Here is a 25,669-nt window from a genome sequence, read left to right as displayed (position 1 = left end):
CTGTCTGCGCTACAGCGTAACTTCGGCCTTCCCGCTCACCGCCTCATATGCGACGTGCCCACCAGGTGGAACTCCACCTTGCACATGCTGGACAGACTGTGCGAGCAGCAGCAGGCCATAGTGGAGTTTCAGCTGCAGCACGCACGGGTCAGTCGCACTACAGAACAGCACCACTTCACCACCAATGACTGGGCCTCCATGCGAGACCTGTGTGCCCTGTTGCGCTGTTTCGAGTACTCCACCAACATGGCCAGTGGCGATGACACCGTTATCAGCGTTACAATACCACTTCTATGTCTCCTTGAGAAAACACTTAGGGCGATGATGGAACAGGAGGTGGCCCAGGAGGAGGAGGAGGAGGATGAGGAAGAGGGGTCATTTTTAGCACTTTCAGGCCAGTCTCTTCGAAGTGACTCAGAGGGAGGTTTTTTGCAACAGCAGAGGCCAGGTACAAATGTGGCCAGCCAGGGCCCACTACTGGAGGACGAGGAGGACGAGGATGAGGAGGAGGTGGAGGAGGATGAGGATGAAGCATGGTCACAGCGGGGTGGCACCCAACGCAGCTCGGGTCCATCACTGGTGCGTGGCTGGGGGGAAAGGCAGGACGATGACGATACGCCTCCCACAGAGGACAGCTTGTCCTTACCCCTGGGCAGCCTGGCACACATGAGCGACTACATGCTGCAGTGCCTGCGCAACGACAGCAGAGTTGCCCACATTTTAACCTGTGCGGACTACTGGGTTGCCACCCTGCTGGATCCACGCTACAAAGACAATGTGCCCACCTTACTTCCTGCACTGGAGCGTGATAGGAAGATGCGCGAGTACAAGCGCACGTTGGTAGACGCGCTACTGAGAGCATTCCCAAATGTCACAGGGGAACAAGTGGAAGCCCAAGGCCAAGGCAGAGGAGGAGCAAGAGGTCGCCAAGGCAGCTGTGTCACGGCCAGCTCCTCTGAGGGCAGGGTTAGCATGGCAGAGATGTGGAAAACTTTTGTCAACACGCCACAGCTAACTGCACCACCACCTGATACGCAACGTGTTAGCAGGAGGCAACATTTTACTAACATGGTGGAACAGTACGTGTGCACACCCCTCCACGTACTGACTGATGGTTCGGCCCCATTCAACTTCTGGGTCTCTAAATTGTCCACGTGGCCAGAGCTAGCCTTTTATGCCTTGGAGGTGCTGGCCTGCCCGGCAGCCAGCGTTTTGTCTGAACGTGTATTCAGCACGGCAGGGGGCGTCATTACAGACAAACGCAGCCGCCTGTCTACAGCCAATGTGGACAAGCTGACGTTCATAAAAATGAACCAGGCATGGATCCCACAGGACCTGTCCGTCCCTTGTCCAGATTAGACATTAACTACCTCCCCATAACCATATATTATTGGACTCCAGGGCACTTCCTCATTCAATCCTATTTTTATTTTCATTTTACCATTATATTGCGATGCTACCCAAAGTTGAATGAACCTCTCCTCTGCCTGTGTGCTAGGCCTAAATATATGCCAATGGACTGTTGCAGTGGTGGCTGACATGAAGCCTGATTCTCTGCTATGACATGCAGACTAATTCTCTGCTGACATGAAGCCAGATTGTCTGTTACGGGACCTCTCTCCTCTGCCTGGGTGCTGGGCCTAAATTTATGACAATGGACTGTTGCAGTGGTGGCTGACGTGAAGCCTGATTCTCTGCTATGACATGCAGACTGATTCTCTGCTGTCATGAAGCCAGATTGTCTGTTACGGGACCTTTCTCCTCTACCTGGGTTCTGGGCCTAAATTTATGAAAATTGACTCTTACAGTGGTGGGTGACGTGAAGCCTGATTCTCTGCTATGATATGAAGACTGATTCTCTGCTGACATGAAGCCAGATTGTCTGTTACGGGACCTTTCTCCTCTGCCTGGGTTCTGGGCCTAAATTTATGAAAATTGACTCTTACAGTGGTGGGTGACGTGAAGCCTGATTCTCTGCTATGATATGAAGACTGATTCTCTGCTGACATGAAGCCAGATTGTCTGTTACGGGACCTTTCTCCTCTGCCTGGGTTCTGGGCCTAAATTTATGAAAATTGACTCTTACAGTGGTGGGTGACGTGAAGCCTGATTCTCTGCTATGATATGAAGACTGATTCTCTGCTGACATGAAGCCAGATTGTCTGTTACGGGACCTTTCTCCTCTGCCTGGGTTCTGGGCCTAAATTTATGAAAATTGACTCTTACAGTGGTGGGTGACGTGAAGCCTGATTCTCTGCTATGATATGAAGACTGATTCTCTGCTGACATGAAGCCAGATTGTCTGTTACGGGACCTTTCTCCTCTGCCTGGGTTCTGGGCCTAAATTTATGAAAATTGACTCTTACAGTGGTGGGTGACGTGAAGCCTGATTCTCTGCTATGATATGAAGACTGATTCTCTGCTGACATGAAGCCAGATTGTCTGTTACGGGACCTCTCTCCTCTGCCTGGGTGCTGGGCCTAAATATATGCCAATGGACTGTTGCAGTGGTGGCTGACGTGAAGCCTCATTCTCTGCTATGACATGCAGACTAATTCTCTGCTGACATGAAGACAGATTCTCTGTTACGGGACCTCTCTCCTCTGCCTGGGTGCCGGGGCCTAAATATCTGAGAATGGACTGTTCCAGTGGTGGCTGACGTGAAGCCTCATTCTCTGCTATGACATGCAGACTAATTCTCTGCTGACATGAAGACAGATTCTCTGTTACGGGACCTCCCTCCTCTGCCTGGGTGCTGGGCCTAAATATATGCCAATGGACTGTTGCAGTGGTGGCTGACGTGAAGCCTCATTCTCTGCTATGACATGCAGACTAATTCTCTGCTGACATGAAGACAGATTCTCTGTTACGGGACCTCCCTCCTCTGCCTGGGTGCTGGGCCTAAATATATGCCAATGGACTGTTGCAGTGGTGGCTGACGTGAAGCCTCATTCTCTGCTATGACATGCAGACTGATTCTCTGCTGACATGAAGCCAGATTCTCTGTTACGGGACCTCTCTCCTCTGCCTGTGTGTGTGCTGGGCCTAAATATATGCCAATGGACTGTTGCAGTGGTGGCTGACGTGAAGCCTCATTCTCTGCTATGACATGCAGACTGATTCTCTGCTGACATGAAGCCAGATTCTCTGTTACGGGACCTCTCTCCTCTGCCTGTGTGTGTGCTGGGCCTAAATATATGCCAATGGACTGTTGCAGTGGTGGCTGACGTGAAGCCTCATTCTCTGCTATGACATGCAGACTAATTCTCTGCTGACATGAAGACAGATTCTCTGTTACGGGACCTCCCTCCTCTGCCTGGGTGCTGGGCCTAAATATATGCCAATGGACTGTTGCAGTGGTGGCTGACGTGAAGCCTCATTCTCTGCTATGACATGCAGACTGATTCTCTGCTGACATGAAGCCAGATTCTCTGTTACGGGACCTCTCTCCTCTGCCTGTGTGTGTGCTGGGCCTAAATATATGCCAATGGACTGTTGCAGTGGTGGCTGACGTGAAGCCTCATTCTCTGCTATGACATGCAGACTGATTCTCTGCTGACATGAAGCCAGATTCTCTGTTACGGGACCTCTCTCCTCTGCCTGTGTGTGTGCTGGGCCTAAATATATGCCAATGGACTGTTGCAGTGGTGGCTGACGTGAAGCCTCATTCTCTGCTATGACATGCAGACTAATTCTCTGCTGACATGAAGACAGATTCTCTGTTACGGGACCTCCCTCCTCTGCCTGGGTGCTGGGCCTAAATATATGCCAATGGACTGTTGCAGTGGTGGCTGACGTGAAGCCTCATTCTCTGCTATGACATGCAGACTAATTCTCTGCTGACATGAAGACAGATTCTCTGTTACGGGACCTCTCTCCTCTGCCTGGGTGCCGGGGCCTAAATATCTGAGAATGGACTGTTCCAGTGGTGGGTGACGGGAAGCCAGATTCTCTGCTATGGAACCTCTCTCCAATTGATTTTGGTTAATTTTTATTTATTTAATTTTTATTTTAATTCATTTCCCTATCCACATTTGTTTGCAGGGGATTTACCTACATGTTGCTGCCTTTTGCAGCCCTCTAGCTCTTTCCTGGGCTGTTTTACAGCCTTTTTAGTGCCGAAAAGTTCGGGTCCCCATTGACTTCAATGGGGTTCGGGTTCGGGACGAAGTTCGGATCGGGTTCGGATCCCGAACCCGAACATTTCCGGGATGTTCGGCCGAACTTCTCGAACCCGAACATCCAGGTGTTCGCTCAACTCTAATCATGAGCTCACAGATCTCCATGTCCGAAGACAGCCTTTATAAACGCGTCTAGAACCAGCAGCCTCTCCTCTGAGTATACAGCTTGTGTACCGTGAAGCCTGTTTTCATACAGATGCTGCGCTCATTAGTCTGGAGAACGTTCACATGGAATCAGTAATTGGGGCTTATTTATTATGGATAGATTTCCAGGGGCTTTAGCCTTTGCTAAGGCCTGACATCAGAATGCGTAAAATACCTCCTGGTTCCACGTGCGCGCACTGCAGTTTGACTCATTCGCTCGTCTGTATTAATCTAGTGAAGCAAAACACGTTTTGAATAGACGGTCTTCAGGGTATATGTGACAAGGCCTTTAGGAAGGATTAGGCAGCGAAAGGCATGTGACTTGAGAGTTGCTCACCCCTTGGCATGTCTCATTAGGCAGATCCCACAGGAGGCCGCCTGACGAACTATTTAATTAAGTGTCCCCGTGTTGTCTCTGCCTACCCTCACCAGGAGGCCTCTCTCACGCTCAATCCTTGGGAAAATCAGCAGTCTGTGTGAGGCCAAAGAATCCGGAAAGACTAACAACGCAGCTTCACTCTCACAGCATTTCGACCAAGACAAACTCTGCCGCATGCATGCACACTGAGAAAAAAGTCCTTCGTTAATCCCATTTTCAGACTGATCTGCCATCTAACCTGCTCAGAGTATCATTAATGGGGTTCTATAAATGGGGTCAATACATGATGCGGGGCTCATACGCTATAATATACCGTGGTTTGGAGAGGAGGAAATAGGCGAGTCTAGAAACCCTTGATATTCCAAAGGCTTGTGATTTTAGTAGCCAAAATGTATCATCGGAAGACACACAGTTTATATTTAAAAGGGTTGTATCATCATGCCAACCACTTTCATATTGCAGCAGGCCCAGGAATCAGCCGATCACCGTGGGATCAGCTTCCCAAACCCGTGGCGACACCTCCAGCTGGTCATACAGTCTGTCAGCCACTGCATTTACCCTAACACCTATATACCAACAGCTTAAGGGGAATGTGTCCTCCGTTTTTATTTTCTGATTACAGATTTTTTTCTTATTCTATTCCTGAACATGATAAAGGAGGCAGCCATTTTGCCTGAGCTCTTCTTAGCGACATTAAAGTGGCTGCCTCACTTCAGCAAATGGCATTTATCATGTAGAGAAAGTTAATACAAGGCACTTACTAATGTATTGTGATTCTCCATATTGCCTCCTTTTCTGACCGGATTCATTTTTCCATCACATACACTACTTGTTTCCATGGTTACTGCCACCCTGCAATCCATCAGCAGTGGTCCTGCTTACACACTATAGGAAAAAGTGCTGGCTGGTGGCCGGGACCATGAGAGCACACATAGACCGGCGCTTTTTCCTATATTGTGCAAGCATGGCTACTACTGCTGGATTGCAGGGTGGTCGTAACCATGGAAACAAGTAGTGTATGTGATGGAAAAATGAATCCAGTCAGAAAAGGAGGCAATATGGACAATCACAATACATTAGTAAGTGCCTTGTATTAACTTTCTCTACATGATAAATGCCACTTACAGAAGTGAGACAACCCCTTTAAAGAGATATGCTTTACAGCAGCCACATGGGCCAGACACAAAAGTTTGGAGGGACCTCATCGACTTTTTTAAGAGAGTTTACCAAGCATGCTCTGTGACCTGTACAGAGGTCAAGAGGGAGAAGATTCTTATTATTTATTTGAAAGCACTATTAATTCCATAGCGCTGTATTGTAATCCTGCCTATAATGATAAGCAGATAACTGGGGTAAAGTTATCTGTACAGACCAAGAAGTGGTGTCGGTTGTTAAACTTAGTGGCCAGTGCAAAATCTGGGTGATTTAAAAAAAATATATACATTGACATGGAAAATTAAAATAACATCACCAAAAGTCTTTAAAAATAATGTTTAACATAACAAAATACGTTATTTAAATGAAAGGGAATGTCTACTCAGAAAATGACCTCTCACACTCACCATTTGCCGGAATGCCTTTGAGCCTTTGTTGCGTGGAAAGGATCTTTCAGGAACCCAGACTCGTGTAAGGCCTTCATTTGAGTTGGCTCTTGTCCGTTGTAGTTTAGCCAGCATGGCCTTTTCTTCTTTCTGAATTGAACAACATACAGGAAAACCTTTTATATGAAACCCTCATCTCAATTGCAGGTCCTTCAGGTGGCCACAACATCAGTTCTTGTCCACATTTTACATTGTTGGGTTTAAAAAAATAAATTAAAAAAAGCCAAAAAAGAAAAAAGCAGGGCAAAGACTAAGGTCTTCTAGTTAAACCTGATCACAAATGATCATCCTCCTTGGAATTCAGTGAAGTGCTGAATTTCTGCCGATACCAGGAGGACGTAAGTGATCACTGACTGATTGCTCTGCATTCTGCCAGTAACTAATGAGAATACTGATGAGCAGTAGGCATTACTGGATTCGTTGTCTACATCAAGTGCTCAACTACAGAGCACCTAATTCTCAATTCCAAATACTGGCTTATTTGGTGGCAAGTTAAAGGTTCTCAGGCGGAGTGGTGGGATAACAGTTGTACTGCTTGATAAAAAGGTAACTAAACCATTGATGGAAAAAAACGACAGAAGCACTGCTCAGTGCGCTCTCTCCCTTTGACTTTCATCCACTCTGCTTGGCTTTTTGAGTGTGTGGAGTGCGGACTCCATATACTTTCTATGGATCCACACTCCACACACCCGAAAATCCGAGCAGAGTGGATGAAAGTCAAAGGGAGAGAGCGCACTGAGCAGTGCTTCTGTCCCTTTGTTTTTTCAGTTACCCTTTAACCTCCTAACAGTCACATTAAAATCTTATTGTAGATTTTTAATATGTCTCTGAAGTAAATATTGCGGGAGCACAACTCAGGGGACACAATTGTATTTTTAATCCCTTAGTGACATAACTAATTTTAGCCTTAAGAACCATTATACCCCCCCCCCCCCTCTCTCTGTTCCAGCAGTCATAACTTTTACATTTTTTATTCTAAAATGTTTTCTTAATGTTGCGTGAGGAGTTGTAGTTTTTTAGGAACCATTTTGCGGTATATATAGTGTTTTAACTATTAGGTAACTTTTTTTATTACATTTTTTGGGGAAAGATTAAAAAAATGTTTTACATTATGTTGTGGAATTTATTTACAGCGTTCACTGTGTGGTTTAAATAACTTAAGTTTACTATGTGGGTTAATACATATATGATGCCAAATTGACATTTTTTTTCCATATTTTTGTTTTCTCCTGCAGACTGTCAGATCTCCCACTGCCCCTCTTCGTCCTGCAGAATGAAGAGGAGAGGGCTGCTTTAACCCCTCATATCTCGGGATTGGTAGCAAAAGATGATCTTGTTTGAAAACTGCCATTCTAACAGAACAGAAAACACAGCATTAACACATGAGACTCATTACATGCAAAGCGAGATATTTCAAGCCTTTACTTGTTATAATTTGGATGATTATGGCTTACAGCTTATGAAACCCCAAAGTCACAATCTCAGGAACCCTTTGCTCAGGGGGTATGGGTTAATTAGCTGACTAGAGTGTGACACTTTGAGCCTAGAATATTGAACCCAATTTTTCAAGTTTCACCTGTAGTTTTTAAAAATCGGGTTAGCAGTGAATACAGCTGAAAGTGAAAGTAATTTCTAATAGCTATGCCTCCCGATGTAGTGGAGATAATGCTGTGATTCTGGTCTTGTTTGAAAGCGTGGAATGCCATTTTTCAAACAAGATAATATCTCTAGCTTTTACCAATCCCAAGATATGAGCAGCAAAAGCAGACCTCCTGCCTCCCCCCACCTCACCCTGCTGCCTGAACGCAGGTTGAACTGTTAAGTCCCTCAAGGCCTGAGCAGAGCTCGGGCAAAACTACTAAGGCTGAGTTCACACGAGCGTGACAGATTTGGTCCGGATGCGTTCAGTTAAACTCGCACCATTTTGCAAGCAAGTTCAGTCAGTTTTGGCTGCAATTGCGTTTAGTTGTTCAGTTTTTTCCGCGCGGATGCAATGCGTTTTGATGCATTTTTCACACGCGTGATAAAAAACTGAATGTTTACAAACAACATCTCCTAGCAACCATCAGTGAAAAACGCATTGCATCCGCACTTGCTTGCAGATGCAATGCGTTATTAACGCAGCCCCATTCACTTCTATGGAGCCAGGGCTGCGTTAAAAACGCAGAATATAGAACATGCTGCGATTTTAAAGCATTGCAGAAGTGATGCATGAAAAAAAACGCTCATGTGCACAGCCCCATTGAAATGAATGGGTCAGGATTCAGTGCAGGTGCAATGCGTTCACCTACTGCATTGCACCCGCGCGGAAATCTCGCCCGTGTGAACTCAGCCTAAGTGGTTAAGGAAAACAAGCGTTTTAAACTCCATGAAAGTGCTTACTTGTATACTGGATGAACCAGTATTTAACGCTATCCAGAATGCAAAATATGATATCCGATAAGTGCATCAATGAGCAAATCCAAAGCAAATCAAATATATCATAAATAACAGTTATAGATGATCAGCTTGGGAAATAATCAATTATCAGCATCAAATAGCGTAGAACAGGGGTGCACAACGTTTCCTGGTTGGGGGCCACATTGCCAGACTGAACCAATAACGAGGGCCGAGATTAAAATTTAAAGATGTATTAACAACTGAAATATTGTACTTATGGCATATTGAACACACATTATATACCAGTAATGTCTAGTTACACTTCCAGCACTCCCATCTAATGAGAGAAATACATGAAAAATACATGTGAGCAGCCACAAGACATAGGCATACATGTCTGTTACCAGATGGTTGGGGGCCGCACAGAATGGTATCAAGGGCCGCATGTGGCCCCCGGGCCGCAGGTTGTGCACCCCTGGCGTAGAAGATCAAGGCGACTATTCCAGTTGATGCCTTTAATAGGTTGCGCCCAATAACTTACTCTCTTCTGGCTGCATCCAGTCACCAAGAAAGTTTTGATGTCGTGTTCCTTGAGATATGCGTTTCTCTCACCTCCGTGACCAGGTTCCACCTCATAATCTCCATTCAGATAATTTAATGTAGCACTTGTAATGTGTATGCGCCTGAACAGGAATAAATAGGGAATGAATGAACTAAAGGTAATGGTTATCTTTGCAGTTTGCATTGACAAGTAATATAGCAATGTATGGCAATGCTAAGGTTGAAAAGAAGTGATTCGCTCACCCTGCCTTGCCACCAGCTTCCATATGATTGGCCAGAGTCACATCATTAGACCATACATCAAACTGCCACTTTCGCAGGCCAAGGACACCGCAGTGAACTCGTCCACTGTGTATTCCCACACGCATGTTCACATTTACCCCCGTTACCTCTCTCACTAACCTGAAATACAAAGACATATCAGTCAACAGTACAGCATTATCAAGAAGGCATATCATCATCCAGAAAAAAGGGAACATATAGACAGACAATTATGTTATTTTAATCATTTTTGTATCAAAAATATATTTAACCAGTTCAAGACCAGGCCATTTACCTCCTCTTCCTGACCAGACACATCTTCATTTTTTAGTACATGCAGCTTTGAAAGCCATGTCTTGTTTTCACTTGGTTATTTTAAATATATTTTTGAATAATCCTTTTTTTGAGATACGTGGGGATTTATTTTCATGACAATTTTATTATAGAATTTTTAAACCCAGTTAAGTGGAAAAAAAAGTGGGAAAAAAAAAACTTTCACATTTTTTTCAGTCTTCAAATACAAAGTGTAGAATTAAAATTGTATCCCCTTTCTGTTCGTCATTTTAATATATATGATATATGAGGTAGCTTATAGTTGAAGGGGCAGGGCTAGAAGCTGTGGTGTGGGCTAGTAGTGGCATTCTTTTTTTATTATATATTTTTTCATTTTGTTTTGTCTTTACTATTTTTGTGTTGTCCAATTAGGACATAAAAGTCCTTTGGGCAGCAATTTAACATTACATTTATTTATTGCTGATTTCTCCTGTATCTGGGGCTGACTTATTGGCCCCAGTTACACAGGGTATTCAGCCTGCTGACATGCACTGCAGAGCTGATCCGGGTTAGCTAAGACCCAGAAGCTCCTGCAGTCACCCTGCCCCCAGTGATCACTGGGATTGCTGCTGCGCTTATTGAGCAATGGTGAATCCAGAGACAAACATGGACCATCCAGATGTCTATGGACAGGTTCCTTATTTTTTATGTGACTATCTTGTTAATTGACTCTAATTTTACTCAGATGCAATAAAGCATACACCTGCTGTACTTGCTATACAGGAAGTACATGAAGGGAGTGTCTCCAACAAGGCTTCCCCCAGGAAAAGTTCCATAAATGAAAATTAATAGCTACAACATTTTAGTCTATAAACTATAATATGTTTTTCCCGTTAAGTAAATGATACAGGAACATGGCCCATTTCTGTGTACAAAAGCTAAAAGTAGAAGCCAAAAAGATACACTAACACACTTTCTTTGCTGTGTGGATATGTCAGCAATGTATATGGACAGAATATTAGTATATTCTAGAAATTCCCTTTTTGTGATTTTCTTGCCATAATAAGAAATCAATGAATTCAATTCACAAGTACAGCTTTGTAAAAGTGAGATACTTTAAAGGGAACCTGTGACATAGAACATGGTGTCTGAGCTGCCCCCATCATGTTATAGAGCAGGAGGAGCTGAGCGGATTGATATATAGTTGGATGGGAAACGACTAAGTATAACTTGTATTTCATACATTTATATTCCTTCTCATTCTGGGGTTTGAAGTCCAGGAGTCGGTCTTATCAGTGATTGACAGCCTGCCCTCTATGACGGTGCATACACAGATAGCTGTCAATCACTGATAGGACCGCCTCCTGGACTTCAAAGCCCAGAATGAGCACAAATGTAAATTAATAAAATACAAGTTTTGTATATAAAATGAAGCGACTGGCACTCAACTTTTGATACCATGCATTCGTAGCCTGAGGATATAGATAATTAAATTTATTTGCAAAGTAGAAAATGTGGATAAATACTGGTAACTACTTTCCACATTTTCTACTTTGCAAATAAATTGAATTATCTATATCCTCAGACTACTAATGCATGGTATCAAAGGTTGAGTGCCAGTCGCTATATTTTATATCCAAATTGTTTCCCCTTTTTGAGTGGGTCAATACGTGACTCGAGCACCTACCCATACCTTCAGTCAGGTGAGCCTCTATTCCCGTCTTCTTTCTAAAATATAAGTTTTACTGAATCTTTTCCCAGTCTGCTCAGCTCCTCCAGCTCTATAACATGCTGCTGACAGTACACTACGTTTTCATGGTTCCCTTTACACAAAGGTCCACTTACGAGATGGCTTCAATCATATCAACTCCCATCTCCACGCAGCAGTGAGCATGATCAGCACGAGCTTCAGGCAATCCAGAGACACAATAGTAACAATCCCCCAGGATCTTAATGCGCAAGCAGTGGTTTTCCTAAAAATAGAACGATATCGTTATGAAATTATACAAATACATAGCAAGAATGCACTGAAATATATTAATCTCAGAGAAGAGTCTCTTTCATAAGTACTAAATTCCATGGTGATGTGAATGCAGCTTTGGACCTCTTGGCCTAGAACCATACTCTGCTCCTCATGCTTTTAACATTTTTACAGATATTGTTTTCCAAGCAGAATAAAAGTGGGAACCATTTAAAAGAAATTGTTAAACCGTGATGCAATAACTTAATTAGAAGAACCATGAAAACTTATCCAACGAGATGAAGTTCCAAAAAATTAAAACAACCGTGTATGTACTCTGCGTGAGAGAGGAGCAGCGCTGTCTGCCAAACCTCCCCAGGGGGCCTCATACTCAGCCATTTAGATATGTATACGCTGTGTGTCACAATTTCTAAAGCAGCCATCTTGTTTTAATACCTGACGGTAAGTTAGCTCTGAGGTCACAGGTGGAAACCTACACATATAAATGGTAATGCGTTAAATTCAAAGCTCCATGTTTGCACAGGTTTTGGCCAAAATCTGGACATCAAAATGAAGACATTTTAAAATATACATTTGAAACGATTAATCTGGGTGCCCAGAGACTTAGAGGGAGAGGGCAACAAAACAAAAATATCCAAATATATACTGTCAGCAGCAACAAGCGAGTTATTGTGCAGACCCAGAAGGGCAACTGCCGCGCACTCTGCACTTTGATTTGCACGGTCTGGGGTGGTGATGATTTCGTTGCCTGGTCCTGTCAAAGAGAAGAGATCGCGGCAGTTGCAGAGAGAGCAGGGCCTGTGGTGTAACGGCAACACCCCCATTGCTCTTAGAGGGTCATTTGCATAAAAGATAATTTTTCTCAGCAGTGCGGGCATATATGAACATGAGACCAACACAGATGCCTTCAACTGCTGCACCCTATCCACTTTGATTGAGAGGGCGAGGCAGTGAAAACGTGATCATCCCTGGTCCTGTCAATCATAGTGTAGAGGGAGCAGCAGTTTCAAGAGAGCAGAGCCTCTAGGAGTAATGGCAATGCCCCCGTTGCTCCTAGAGGCTCATTTGCATACATTAAAACATAATTTTTCTCAGCAATGCAGGAACAGATGAACATGGGACCAACACAGAAGCCTTCAGCTGCCAAGAGCACATGTAACAGGTCAGGTACAAGCTGCTGACAAATGCTCTTTAGTAGACAATCTAAATTTGTATTAGTGACCGAGTATGTGGGTGTGCTTACTTTACAACAGATCTGCAACCTACTATAAGGGTCTATTCATACGTCCGTAGTGCATTGCGGATCTGCAATACACCCAGCCGGCACCCCCATAGAACTGCCTATTCTTGTCCGCAATTGCGGACAAGAATAGGACATGTTCTATTTTTTTCTGGAGCCGCGGACCGGAAGATCAGGGGCGCGCTCCGGAAATGCGGATGCGGACAGCACACTGTGTGCTGTCTGCATCCATTCCTGCCCCGTAGAGAATAAATGGGTCCACATCCGTTTCCCAATTTGCGGAACGGATGCGGACCCATTCTACGGACGTGTGAATGGACCCTATGGGTAGTATTTTAGAACTACAGGTCTGCATTCCTAGAAACTAAACTGGCACAAAAATGTGTCATTTGGCTACTGGGATAGGTAAAAGAATACACTGGACACATATACGGAAATTGACGACTCAAAACAGGATGTTGCAACATTTAGCATTTTTACATTGCTCAATCTGGTTTTGAAAAGTGGAATGTGGTTAGCTTGTCATGCAGATTTAAACCAGATCAATTTCTTGCCAAATTTCACAAAAATGGTTGCAATCTTACTCCAGTAAATGAGTGGCTGCCGGCAAACAACTGGACCGCACTGGGACGAGCGATGGCATAACGATCGCTCCTCCCCATGCTGTGGAGGATATCGCAGCATGTAATAGTGATGGTCTCTTCCATTAGCGAGCAGCGGATTGTCGGGAAGGAACGCTTTCCTCCCAACATTCGCCTGCCTGATCTGGCTGTCTAATACAACCTTTAGACTTAGGGATGCACCAAATTTAACAAACAATGCGGGAGATTTATCAGGACTGGTATAAATAAAAACTGGCTTAGTCCTCACTGAAACCAATCGGATTTCAACTTTTTTCAACTGTATTTTTCAGAGCTCCTTTGCAAAATAAAAGGTGGAATCCCATTGGTTGCCATTTAGAGTTACACAAGTTTTGATAAAGTTCCTCCATTGTGCCATATTTCATACATTTAACACAAATTAGGGCAATGCAGATTCCTGCAAAACTGACCTTAACACCTCCCCCCCCATGATAAATTTCCCCCATATGAGGAGTGCGCTCCTTCTGCCTTTCTTGCCCCAAGAGGCAGTGACTGACCGGCTGCTGTGTATACACATACAGATGTAGCTAACATTATCTTAACTGGTTTAAAGGGGTTGTAGTTTTTATTTTACATTTATGACCTATCCTCAGGATAGGTCCTCAATATCAGATCAGATCAGCTTTTAATTAGTTAACGCAACAAAAGCACATTACAGTAATACAACAAATTGCGTCAAAGTGACCATCCTGGTGAGCTTGGAGCCAGGATTACGCTAGTGACATCTGTATGTGCCTGGTGTATTCTTTCAGCTCTCCTAGTAGATGAATAGCGGAATATTTTGTGCCATTTTGACTACTAGGAATATGATGTGTGGCTATAATATGCTGAACTGACATGGTAGAGTGTATTCGGCTGAGAGATCCACTTCACAGAGGAGCCGTCTCCTCTCCTGACAGGCCTGTATTAGTAACTTGTTGCATTGCCTGTGTAACAATCTGAAGCTTCTATTCTTATGACTGTATAATGTGCCATTCCTTTATTACTCCTGCTAGAAGTTAGGAATGAATTGCTAGCAGTTTGTAATGAAGGTCCATCTGGGTGTTACCAGTTGGGGGTGTTGCCCTGCACAGCCTGACACTGGCAGTACTTATTAGATAGTATGAGACTGTGCAGGGAAACACCCCCACATGGACCTCCATTACAATCTGCTAGCAATTCACCCCTCACTTCTAGCAGGAATTATAAAGGAATGGCACAGCATACAGTCATAAGAATAGAGGCTCCAGAATTGTTATCACAAGGGGAATGCAAGTAGTTGCTAAAACAGACATGTCAGGAGAGGTGACAGGTCCTATGTAAAATGATAATAACAGAAATCCCTGATTGATCAGTGGTACTTACTGCAGCCAGCTTGTCGAAACGTGCAAATAATTCGTTCAGAGTCATGACTAGTTCCTGGGCTGTGCATTGTGATGCCAAGCTGGTGAAGCCCTCAATGTCAGCAAACAGGATACTGTAAGTAGAGAGACTGTCAGATCGGCAGTGCACTGCAGCAGAAACAATGACCTCCAATACATGATATAGCAATCATCTCCCAAAGTACTTAGCTAACAGCACCCCCTTCTAACCATGAATGCAGTCACTTCAACCCACCAAATGACACGGTTTCTAGATGACAGGTACTTTTTATTTTTATCAATAGACTGGCGCTCCTGCCACATATTAGTGCCAGTTCCTCATACCCTTCAAAATCAGAGATGGCGACCTATGGGCGGAGGCTTGTAACGTGCAGAACATTGTATGTCTGAAAGCGTAAAGTTAGAGCCTCGCTTTACCTGACATTGTCATGCTTCTGTATGTAGATTTTGTGGAACATCATATCCTCCTTTTTGGTGTTTATGTCTTCTTTCATTTCCATTGCAACATGGCGTGGCAGCACGGACAGTAGGAGGCGCTCCTGTACAGGGGAGAGGTGCAGCGACATAAAGAGGAAAAACATGTACTACCGGTTAGTGTCCATTAGTGCAGGTGTTTGCCAAAGATAATAGTTGCTAACATGAAGGAGACAATTTGCACCATGGAAGTGCACCAAGTCTGCCTTTAATTTTTTGGTTTTCTGAAGAATCGCCATTGGAGTTGATGGAGACCACATAATGGTGCTATGCAACCCTCAACTTTTCAAAGCAGGTAACTGCAAACACCTACATGTGCTGTGTGAATCAAAATCATTATTTGAGTGAATAATTGCATGTTTAAAAACTGCATAATCTGATGCATACAATACTATAAGGGTTTTTTGGTACCAGAAAAATGGTGGACAAAAGTCGCAGGTTGTGTGGCGCAACTTTTTTTTTTTACGCCACTTGTGACACAATTTGTGTCCTTTCTGCGCCGCCGTTACCACTTTCTGAAAGGGGGGCGTGATGAGGGGGGAGGGCATCAGGCCAGACACATCTATCTTCATTTGCTACTGTGGTTCTAAGCTGCAGTAGATCTCAGTCTGGCGCACAGCTTACCAGACAACGCGCCTACTATATAACGAGGCCTGCGGGGCCTATGGCATATGCTGGTCTTTGATAAATATCTCACTTTGACTGCTGGTCTATTCGTGGGCCCCACTGATTCACCCCCCTTCATCGTTCACTGGCACACCACCTTACACTTTTAAGCGTCTGTGCCTGGCGCTAAACGCAGCCCAGCCGTTTTTAAGTTAAGGACTCAATACCTGCTGCAATACCTGGAACTACCGCTTTAACTATTAGTTGGCTTTGTGCCAAGGAAACAATGAAGGAGACTTAGCTTTTGTGAAATAAATGGTGGAGTGAGGGAGTTGGACCTTCATCGAGCTGATTTTGATGGCCTATTCTAAAAGTAGGTGTAGGGACATGTTACACGTTTTACTTTCAGGCCCACGACCTTTAAAGGGGTAGTCTCACTTCAGCAAGTCATTTTTATCATGTAGAGAAAGTTAATACAAGGCACTTACCTAATGTATTGTGATTGTCCATATTGCCTCCTTTGCTGGCTAGATTCATTTTTCCATCACATTATACACTGCCCTGTTTCCACGTTTACGACCACCCTGCAATCCATTAGAGGTGGCCGTGCTTGCACACTATAGGGAAAAGCGTCCGCCTCTCTGGTGGCCAGGACTGCAGGTAGCGCACATAGGCTGTTTTTTTCTGCCATATTGTGCAAGCACGACCACAGCTGCTGGATTGCAGGGTGGTTGCAACCATGTAAACAAGCAGTCTATTATGAGATGGAAAAATGAATCCAGCCAGCAAAGGAGGCAATATGGACAATCACAATACATTAGTAAGTGTCTTGTATTAACTTTCTCTACATGATAAATGCCATTTGATGAAGTGAGAGAACCCCTTTAAATGACGCCTCTGCTCACCATTTCCCTGCCTATGCTCCTTGCTGTGGCACACTTACCTGCTGCTGGTTCTCTCTCTGAAGATGCAGCCTGGCTTGGATGTACCCTCGTGTTTCCTGGAACGCCTGTCTCTGCGACACCTCAGCAGGATAGTGGGTGCAAATGCCAATAATATTTGTGCAAAGGAAGATCAGCACATTGGCGCTCAACTAGAAAAGAAAAAGTGGAAACAAACATGAGAAATAAAAATGCCAATATTATTTGAGAAAATACATTGACATTCACTGAACAGCCATGTCCACTTGCAAACAGAAATAAAATCCTGCTGCAAGCGTATTCGGAATAATATACACGTTAACACAATCATAAGGGTATGTCCACACAGGACGTAATTTGTGACGGAAAAATCCACTGCAAAATCAGCATGATTTGTAGCGGATTTTGCTGTGGATTTACCACACTGGTTTCATAAATATGGAGTTCACACTGAACATTTTATCAAAGCAACAATGCCAGAAAACGTATAAGTCTACTTTCAAACTGGCATTTTGGCTTTCCATTTGAGATCCGTTCAGGGCTCTCACAAGCGGTCAAAAACGGATCAGTTTGCCTCCTAATGCATTCTGAATGGAAAAGGATCAGTTTGCCTTCAGTCGCCATTCCGCTTTGGAGACTGCCACAAAAACGCTGCTTTCAGCTTTTGGTGTCCGTCTGATAAAACTGAGCCTACTTAGGCTACTTTCACACTCGCGTTTTGTGCGGATCCATCATGGATATGTTCAGATAGTACAACTGTCTGCATCCGTTCAGAACGGATCCGTTTGTATTATCTTTAACGGGCCCGTCTTGAACAGCATTGAAAGTCAATGGGAGACGGATCCGTTTTCTATAGTGCCAGTGAAAACCGATCCGTCCCCATTGACTTGCATTGTGTGCCAGGACGGATCCGTTTTCACCGACACAATCTGGCACAATAGAAAACGGATCCGTCTCCCATTGACTTTCAATGCTGTTCAAGACGGGCCCGTTAAAGATAATACAAACGGATCCGTTCTGAACGGACGCAGATGGTTGTATTTTCTGAACATGTCCGTCCATGATGGATCCGCACAAAACGCGAGTGTGAAAGTAGCCTAAGCAATTACACTTATGTGAAAAATGATTTCAATAGACAAGGAGAGTGATCTGAGACAATTATTTGTCCACTGTAGGCAATGGACATCAGAAACATATCTACTATGTATGATGATGATGAGGATGATAAATGCCACATTACCTTCCTGAAATGAGTGCAAATAGGATAAATCCTAACATGATATCGTCACTTACAATAATAATAGAAGCAAATGCCTCATGCAAAAGCTTAACCAAGAAACCATGCAAATGAAGAATGGCGCGCCTTAGAACCTGCGGACAACTTGAATATGGAATAATCCAGGCAGCTCACCAATACAGTAAATACTCAATATGAAGCCTGATCTACCATTTTATATTTAGCCTTGATAAAACCATGTGCAAAATGAAAACGGAAGATGAAACAAGCCATGTTAGCGCCATGGACAGATCAGGATGGCCGAATGTATTTTTAGTATACTAGTATGATAATCCAGAATATATAATAATAAATTAGGAATATTGTATAATCAGCTATACCAAAGGAATGATAACTAATATATAGCTACATATCTAAAGCCGGTTATACAGTAAAATTCTCTGAATCCCCCAATTTTGGTGGGACCTTGACTGTCTTTTGATATAAAATGTAGAGGAATAGAAGAATCGGACATATTAGATTTCAATAAGCACAATGGGGGTCATTTATTAAAAATGACGCTTTAAACACCGTTTTGTTTTTTTTAAACTCGTTTTAGTGAACAAATCATCAGAAAAGTCCAAAGAACAACAGTATACATGAAGTTCAATAGGATATTCAGACACATTACCATATACATACCAAGATCAATAAAGGTGAAATGATAATTCACATATGTAGAACATGTACAGAGCAGTTATATTTGATAGGACACATGTTTGTGCTGAGTACATAATCATCTATCTTAATATAGCGCTAAGATTATCCGAAAATCTAGGAGCTGAATACATAGTTTGCATAGATGAACACCAGGGTCCCCATACTTTATTAAACTTCTGAGGACATCCCTGATTCTTGAATACAATGTTCTCATAGGATACTACATTATCCACAAGTACTTTCCACTGGTTAAGGGAAGGTCGACTATCACCCATCCAGCGAATCGCAATAGCTTTCCGTGCAAGAAACAATGTTTCTCTCAAGAGTATTCTGACATGGTGAGGGTACACCAAACAGGCACACTTGAGGTGTTAATGCTATCGAAGGTTGTATAAGTATAGAAAGAAAGTTTGTGACGTCAGACCAAAAGGTTTGTATATACGGACATTCCCATATAAGGTGCCAGAAGGTTGCCCCCTCCGCGTCACATCTATGACATCTAGAATGTGACATTTTGCCTATTTTTTGCAGCCGGACGGGTGATAGATAACTTTGATGAATAATACATAACTGTATAAATTTGTTATTGATAGATGGGGACACCAATACCGGAGATTGGATAGTACCAGTAGGGGGGCCTTATGCATTTTGGTACTCAGTGAGTGTAGAGGGCAGAGATAAATCCCTTGGGCCCTGAGAGCGTATGACACCAATCGGTGGGTAATCAGAGATTGAAATGGTGATATCCCTAAAGTGAATGCTCATAGCGTGTCGTAATTGAAGATACTTAAAAAATGTGGTTCTAGGTAGGTTATGACGTTCTTTCAGGTGTTCAAAAGTGCTGAATACATTGCTAGAGTATAGGTCGCCCAGGGCGGTAATCCCATGATCCCTCCTAGAACTGTTTCTCTATCCCTGTATGAAGAGAGGGAAACATAGGGTTTTCCCATAAAGCTATGTTAGGGGCCAATTCTGTATAAGAATGCATCTTCTTGCCAGCCTCCCACACCTGACTGGCTAGTTTGTGCATGGGTAAGTGCTCGGCTAAATAGTTTCGGTTGTTCCAGCACTGGCCATAACGAGGAGATATCCAAAAATGCAGCCAGTTGCCTTTCTGCTCCAACTAGAACATTCCCTGAAGAAATCCAGTAGTTGTCTCAATTGTCCCGCCAAATAATCTAAATGTAAGTCAGGCAAGGACATACCTCCATTTCCTCTAGGGCGGCACAGTACGTCAATGGATAACTTAGGCCTATTATTACCCCCCCATATAAATGGAGACATTAGTAACTTATAACGCTGGAATATCTTTTTGGGAACAATGAAGGGTGCATGCTCTAATACATATAACCATTTAGGTAGAATGATTAACTTAATCAAGTTTATTCGACCCGGGACAGATAATGGGAGACCACCCCACACCTTAAATTTGTCTGCACTATAGTTCAGGAGAGGCTGTATGTTGAGGGTGTGGTAAGAAGCCGCAACCTTGGTAATATGGATCATTAAATACTTAAATTCAGATACTATAGGTAGTTTGGTATTAAGAGAGGATGAGGGTAGGGAGTATAACGGAAATAGGACAGATTTAGACCAATTTATCCTCAAACCGGAAAATTGACTAAACGTTTCAATGAGATGAGTAGCACGAGGCAGTGTGGATTCCACCTCTGACATAAACAGTACCATGTCGTCTGTGTATAGTCCCACTCTATCCTCTTGATCACCTATAAATATCCCCTTAAATTGGTCATCAGATCTAATACGAATAGCTAAAGGTTCAATCGCTAAAGCAAATAATAGTGGCGACAACGGCAATCATTGTAGACGCCGGTCCTAATAAACCCTATATCTAGCGGTGGATCTGCCGAAGTTATTAGGATGCGTTGATCTCTCCATAACTTTGGTGCATCCAGCGCCAGTCTAAACGTAAGACCGCTTCCTAGCTGTCTTACCTTTAGACCAATTCTTTGCCTAAAACAGGCATACAGAATGGTAAATGAGACGGCCTGCCAACCCATCCCCTTCCCCACCCACACCACACCTCCTTATTTTAGACCTGTCATGAGCAGGGTAAAAGGCGCAGATTGCGGCGCAACCAATATAGACGTATTTCTGGACAATAAATGACCCCCAATGTTTTGCCCATATACCGCTCCCAGACACTTCGGGTAGTGGCGTATTCTCCATCAAAATAAGTCGAGAGAGATAGTGGTTGGCCTAATACTAAATATCTTAAAGAGGTTTTCTGGGAGTTAAATATTGGTGACCTATGTTCACAACAGGTCATCAATATCTGATCGGTGGGGTCCGACTCCCTCCGATCAGCTGTTTGAAGAGGCTGTGGCCTCATCCTAGGCCGGTGAGGTCACAATCATCAGTGTCACAACCAAAGGGAATGGGCTTTAGCTGCAATACCAAGCACAACCTCTATAGGTGTACGGTGCTGTAACTGGCATGCTGTGAAGAGGCCGCTCACCAGAGAGCCACAGCCTCTTCCCGTCGCTGTTATAGATAGAATTATTATTTATCCTTTAAATGGCACATATTGCATATCACACAGGCCCATCTATAAGATCAAACCAAACAAAAAAATATCTTTTGTGACTAAATAATGTAAAACTGCTTTTTTATCTTATTTTTATGCTGAATGATCATTGTGGATGTTACAGGTCCAAAGCCTGAAGATGTACATCTCCTGATCTGTATCTGTCAGGTGCTGCGCGGTGATGGACCCTGCGCATGGATCAGACCAAATACAACTGATTCCTATTGGGCTTAAATCGTGGTAGTTTGGCATAAAGCACGAGCGATAATGATGGGCACAGACAACGATTTCTACCGTAGTTATTTTTATTCAATATTAATATTCCATGAAAAAGATTTGAAAATTCATTGTGATCATAGCAACATCTTTTCCCTGTGACAGAACCTCATGGCATTATAATGATTTATAATGCTGTGTGTCCCTGCCCGAAATTGTATGTTGTATGTACAATTCATTACGGCTGACGTCAGGCAGGGATACACAGCATTATAAATGAGTATAATGCCGCAAAGCCCTGCCACAGGAGACAGGAAATAAAGCTTCCACATGGAGCGTGTTTCTTCAAGGGTTCCAGCATTTTAATGGCAATAATGGTACGACCGCACTCATATGAAGCACCGTGGGCTCTAATTAAGCTAATTAGGACCACATTCTTTAGCCAGTCTGCATTGATAATGGCCGCGAGGCACCCGCAATACCTCGGCCATTAATAATACAGACCGACGAAACAGTGCAGTCCTAATTAGCTTAATTAGAGCCCACACAGTAAACGACCGCACTATGTGATTTCGCCCTAAGGCTGCCTACACACGAGTGCATGTGAACGTAACATACGACCAGCACAAATTTCCGTGCGGGATTTATGCGAGTTTCCACACCATATCTTTATTTAACAGGCTGTTTTTAGTGCGGACTTGCGTTTTTTTGTGCAAAAGGGTGAAATACGCAGCAAAAACCACAAACATAATTGACATGCTGCGGATGTGGAAATCCGCACAGCAGGTCAATTTCCGTACATAAAAAAAATCTGCAGAGTATACACGAGATTTGTGCAATCCTATACACTTTGTTGATACTGTACTACGCTGCGTAGTTTCTGCACGAAAATCCGTGCAGAAAAAACGCACGTATTCCGCAACGTGTGCAGGCGGTCTCCTAGTGCAACATGCAACTTTATTCAGATCTCTTGTAGGACGGATTTGCTCTGCAACTTGGTGTAAACCTATCTCCAGTGTTTATGGCCATTCGAGTGTAGATTCTTAAAGTTTCATATAGAATGCCACAACTTTGTGGGCACTGGTACAGAGGAAGGAAATGGCAGCGTGGTTCTGAAGTTTGATAATGTCTGCCTATTTGTCATAATGATTACACTGCAAAATCATTATCTGCTAGCAGAGGAAACAGTCCCTATATTAGGCTTCAACCGAAACCCTAGAGCAGGGAAAAACCCTGCCATATAAAAGAGACATCCAAAAATAAAACGAGAGGCAAGATCTGTAGGAGGAAAGCTCGATTTATTCCGTATGACTAACTGCGTGTTACAGAACGGTTACAAATGTTGTGAAGACTCATGAAGCCATAGGGCAAATATTATGATGTCCAATATGAGAATCTTGAAATTAAGTGGCCCTTTGGGGGGGGGGTCACAATACACCTGGGGACTAGGTGGGGAGGTTTGTTAACTATAAAATTGTCTTAAAAAGCCAACTCCGTGTATATATTATAGCCATATTAATTATTATTTCATGAATGATTGTGACTTCTCAATAATTTTGCATTGAAAAACGTACTAACTAAACACACACCAGGAAAGGCTTAGTGAACGCCACCATAATTTCGGTCTGCAAGGTACAGATACCTTCTGTATACATTCTGCATTTTTCTCACTCCCATCAATAGAAGGGACTATTCTTGTCTGCTATACAGACCAGAATAGGAAATGTTCTATCATTTGCAGAACGGCCACTTGGATCCATAAAAAGTATGTTTAGGGCCCCACAGAAATAAATGGGTCAGTGTGCTATGTGCAAAAATTGTGGCTAGCACACGGATGATGACAAATATAGTTACGTGTGCGGGCTAAGACACATCACTGTGCCGCTATCATATGAGAACACTCCAGTAGGGTGATCACTGGGGTTTCTTATGCGGCTATAGAAGCACATCTGTAAATCATCTAAGGCCATTGTATAACATCTGCAAGTATAAAATAAAATCCCAGCACCCGTCACATCTTTCATCTGAAATGTCTATTTTCTTACAAATATTTGGTTATTAACCATTCTTCCCATCAAATACTGAAGATCAAAAAAGCCAGCATCTCAAGAATCCTCCGCTTTAAGCTATATGATTTCCATGTAGAGTCCTTCCCCGTTCCTTCTGTTCTCAGACACTGAATATCAGATTTTCCACTTCTGTAACAGTAAGACAGGGCAATGACAGACGAGGAAGAAATAATAACTTCTAAATACTCGTGAGAACCAAGCAATTTCCACTGAGAGAACAGAGAAGAGACGGGGAGTGAAATGATCCCTCAGCCAAAGGTTTGCACAAGCTACACCTTCCTGTGTGGTAAGTGCGGTTAACCGCAGCCAGCTGGAGCCTGGCCTTGTGCCACGCTGCTATGACAGGCGTCCAGAGCTGGAAAAACCCCCACCGTGTATACTGTACAGCTCCAGTCTGAACGCCATTTACCACAGTCACATATGTCCCAAATAATCCTACTTATCAGTGGCCGTGCCATATACCACAAAGTGCAAAAAGGCGGCTCTCCCGTACACCGCTGGTAAGGATCGCTTGGTGACCGACGCAAGAAATATCTTGGAAATTATACAGTAATGCACACAGAACACTATATGGTACCCTACAGACTTTCACTTATCTGTACAGAGTGCCGACTGGCCTGAGGCCTGATGGAACACCTTTGAAGACCTACCGTGGGACCACGAATTTGCTCAAAACCAGCAACCAAATATAAAAGCAACCGACCAGTCCTGGTACCTATACCCACAGCAGTTTAATCTGCAGATGATGGTTTACCACTGTTTTCTGAAATGAGTAACTTTAGAAAAGTACTAGAAATACTGAGTTGTATAAAGTTGATTGCACCCAATTAGATGTGCTACCAAAAAAAAGCTCCTACATTGGGCAGTCTCATCAGTCCTAGTTTATATAAAGAAAAAAACAATGTGACACCGACCTGGCTTTCAACGAAGGGGAGCTACAAGTGCGGGCACGGTAGGTGCATTTGTTGCGATCATTTTCAAGTGAGCCAGTCTTTTCATTCTACGGCTAATAGCAAAAAAAGTTGTAACAATAGTTACTTGAATTGCAACACAAAAAATGCTATCTACTTAGTGACCTGCCAATTGTGCAATTTTGCAATATGTAGGTTGTACCTCTAATCAAATAAAATCGCGAATCTGCAAGCATATATCAGACATTCCCCATTACAAAAATCGCAACGTATCCACAGTTAGTGAACACTTCGCAGTAGTACATGGGGGTGAAGTGAACCATTTGAGAGTCCAAGGTATAGAAAGGGTCTTTATTCCAGCTAGGTGGACGATCTGAGGAGAAAGCTGCTTAATAGAGAGGCTTATTGGATGTTTTTACTCGCCGCACGTTATCCTGAAGGTCTGAACAAGAGACATGATCTCATATTACAGTATTAACCTCATATTTGCCTGCCATTAATTCCTTTTATGCATTGTTAATGTGTCCTCCATATATTTCATGTGTATTCCCCACCCCCTTTTCTTATGGTTGACACATGTTCTGATTCAGAGTAATCAGGTCATGGGACTCAATGATTGGGGTGTCAGGTGTGGACTAGCCTTTTTAACTGAGTTTTGAACACAAGGTTTTTGTCATGATGAAGGACCCTGATTTACTTGTGGTCTGAAACGCGTTACTGTAACCTGTGATGTCCTGTATTGGATTTTAATCGCACAATAAAGATTCCACCTTTTGCATCTTGGAAGCTGGATTTTTCTTGGTTTTGGATATTGACAGCAATCAAGTCCGGAGGTTGCCATCCGTGCTCAAGGCAGGTGGACGGTGGGTGAGAGCTGCTTTACCTTCTTTGTTTCATAAAGTTGATCGCACCCAATGTTACAATTAAAGGGCATCAGAAATAACGGACGTGCCCTGAACAGATGCAAACAGACCACATTGACTACGG

General features: G+C 43.4%; 1 protein-coding gene across 1 annotated transcript in view; it reads right to left on the bottom strand.

Annotated features, from left to right (window-relative positions):
* Positions 1 to 25,669, bottom strand: part of ADCY6 (adenylate cyclase 6) — a 244,465-nt gene that overhangs the window by 34,516 nt on the left and 184,280 nt on the right. Inside the window, 7 exon segments of the mRNA XM_044285080.1 lie at positions 6,267 to 6,395; positions 9,226 to 9,367; positions 9,489 to 9,647; positions 11,625 to 11,752; positions 14,986 to 15,097; positions 15,420 to 15,541; positions 17,026 to 17,175. Of these exon segments, the coding sequence (XP_044141015.1) occupies positions 6,267 to 6,395; positions 9,226 to 9,367; positions 9,489 to 9,647; positions 11,625 to 11,752; positions 14,986 to 15,097; positions 15,420 to 15,541; positions 17,026 to 17,175 (942 nt within the window).

The sequence above is a fragment of the Bufo gargarizans genome, chromosome 3, assembly GCF_014858855.1.
Source record: "Bufo gargarizans isolate SCDJY-AF-19 chromosome 3, ASM1485885v1, whole genome shotgun sequence".
Taxonomy (NCBI): domain Eukaryota; kingdom Metazoa; phylum Chordata; class Amphibia; order Anura; family Bufonidae; genus Bufo; species Bufo gargarizans.
Note: the sequence above shows the minus strand (reverse complement) of the source record. Positions and strands in the feature narration are given on the sequence as shown.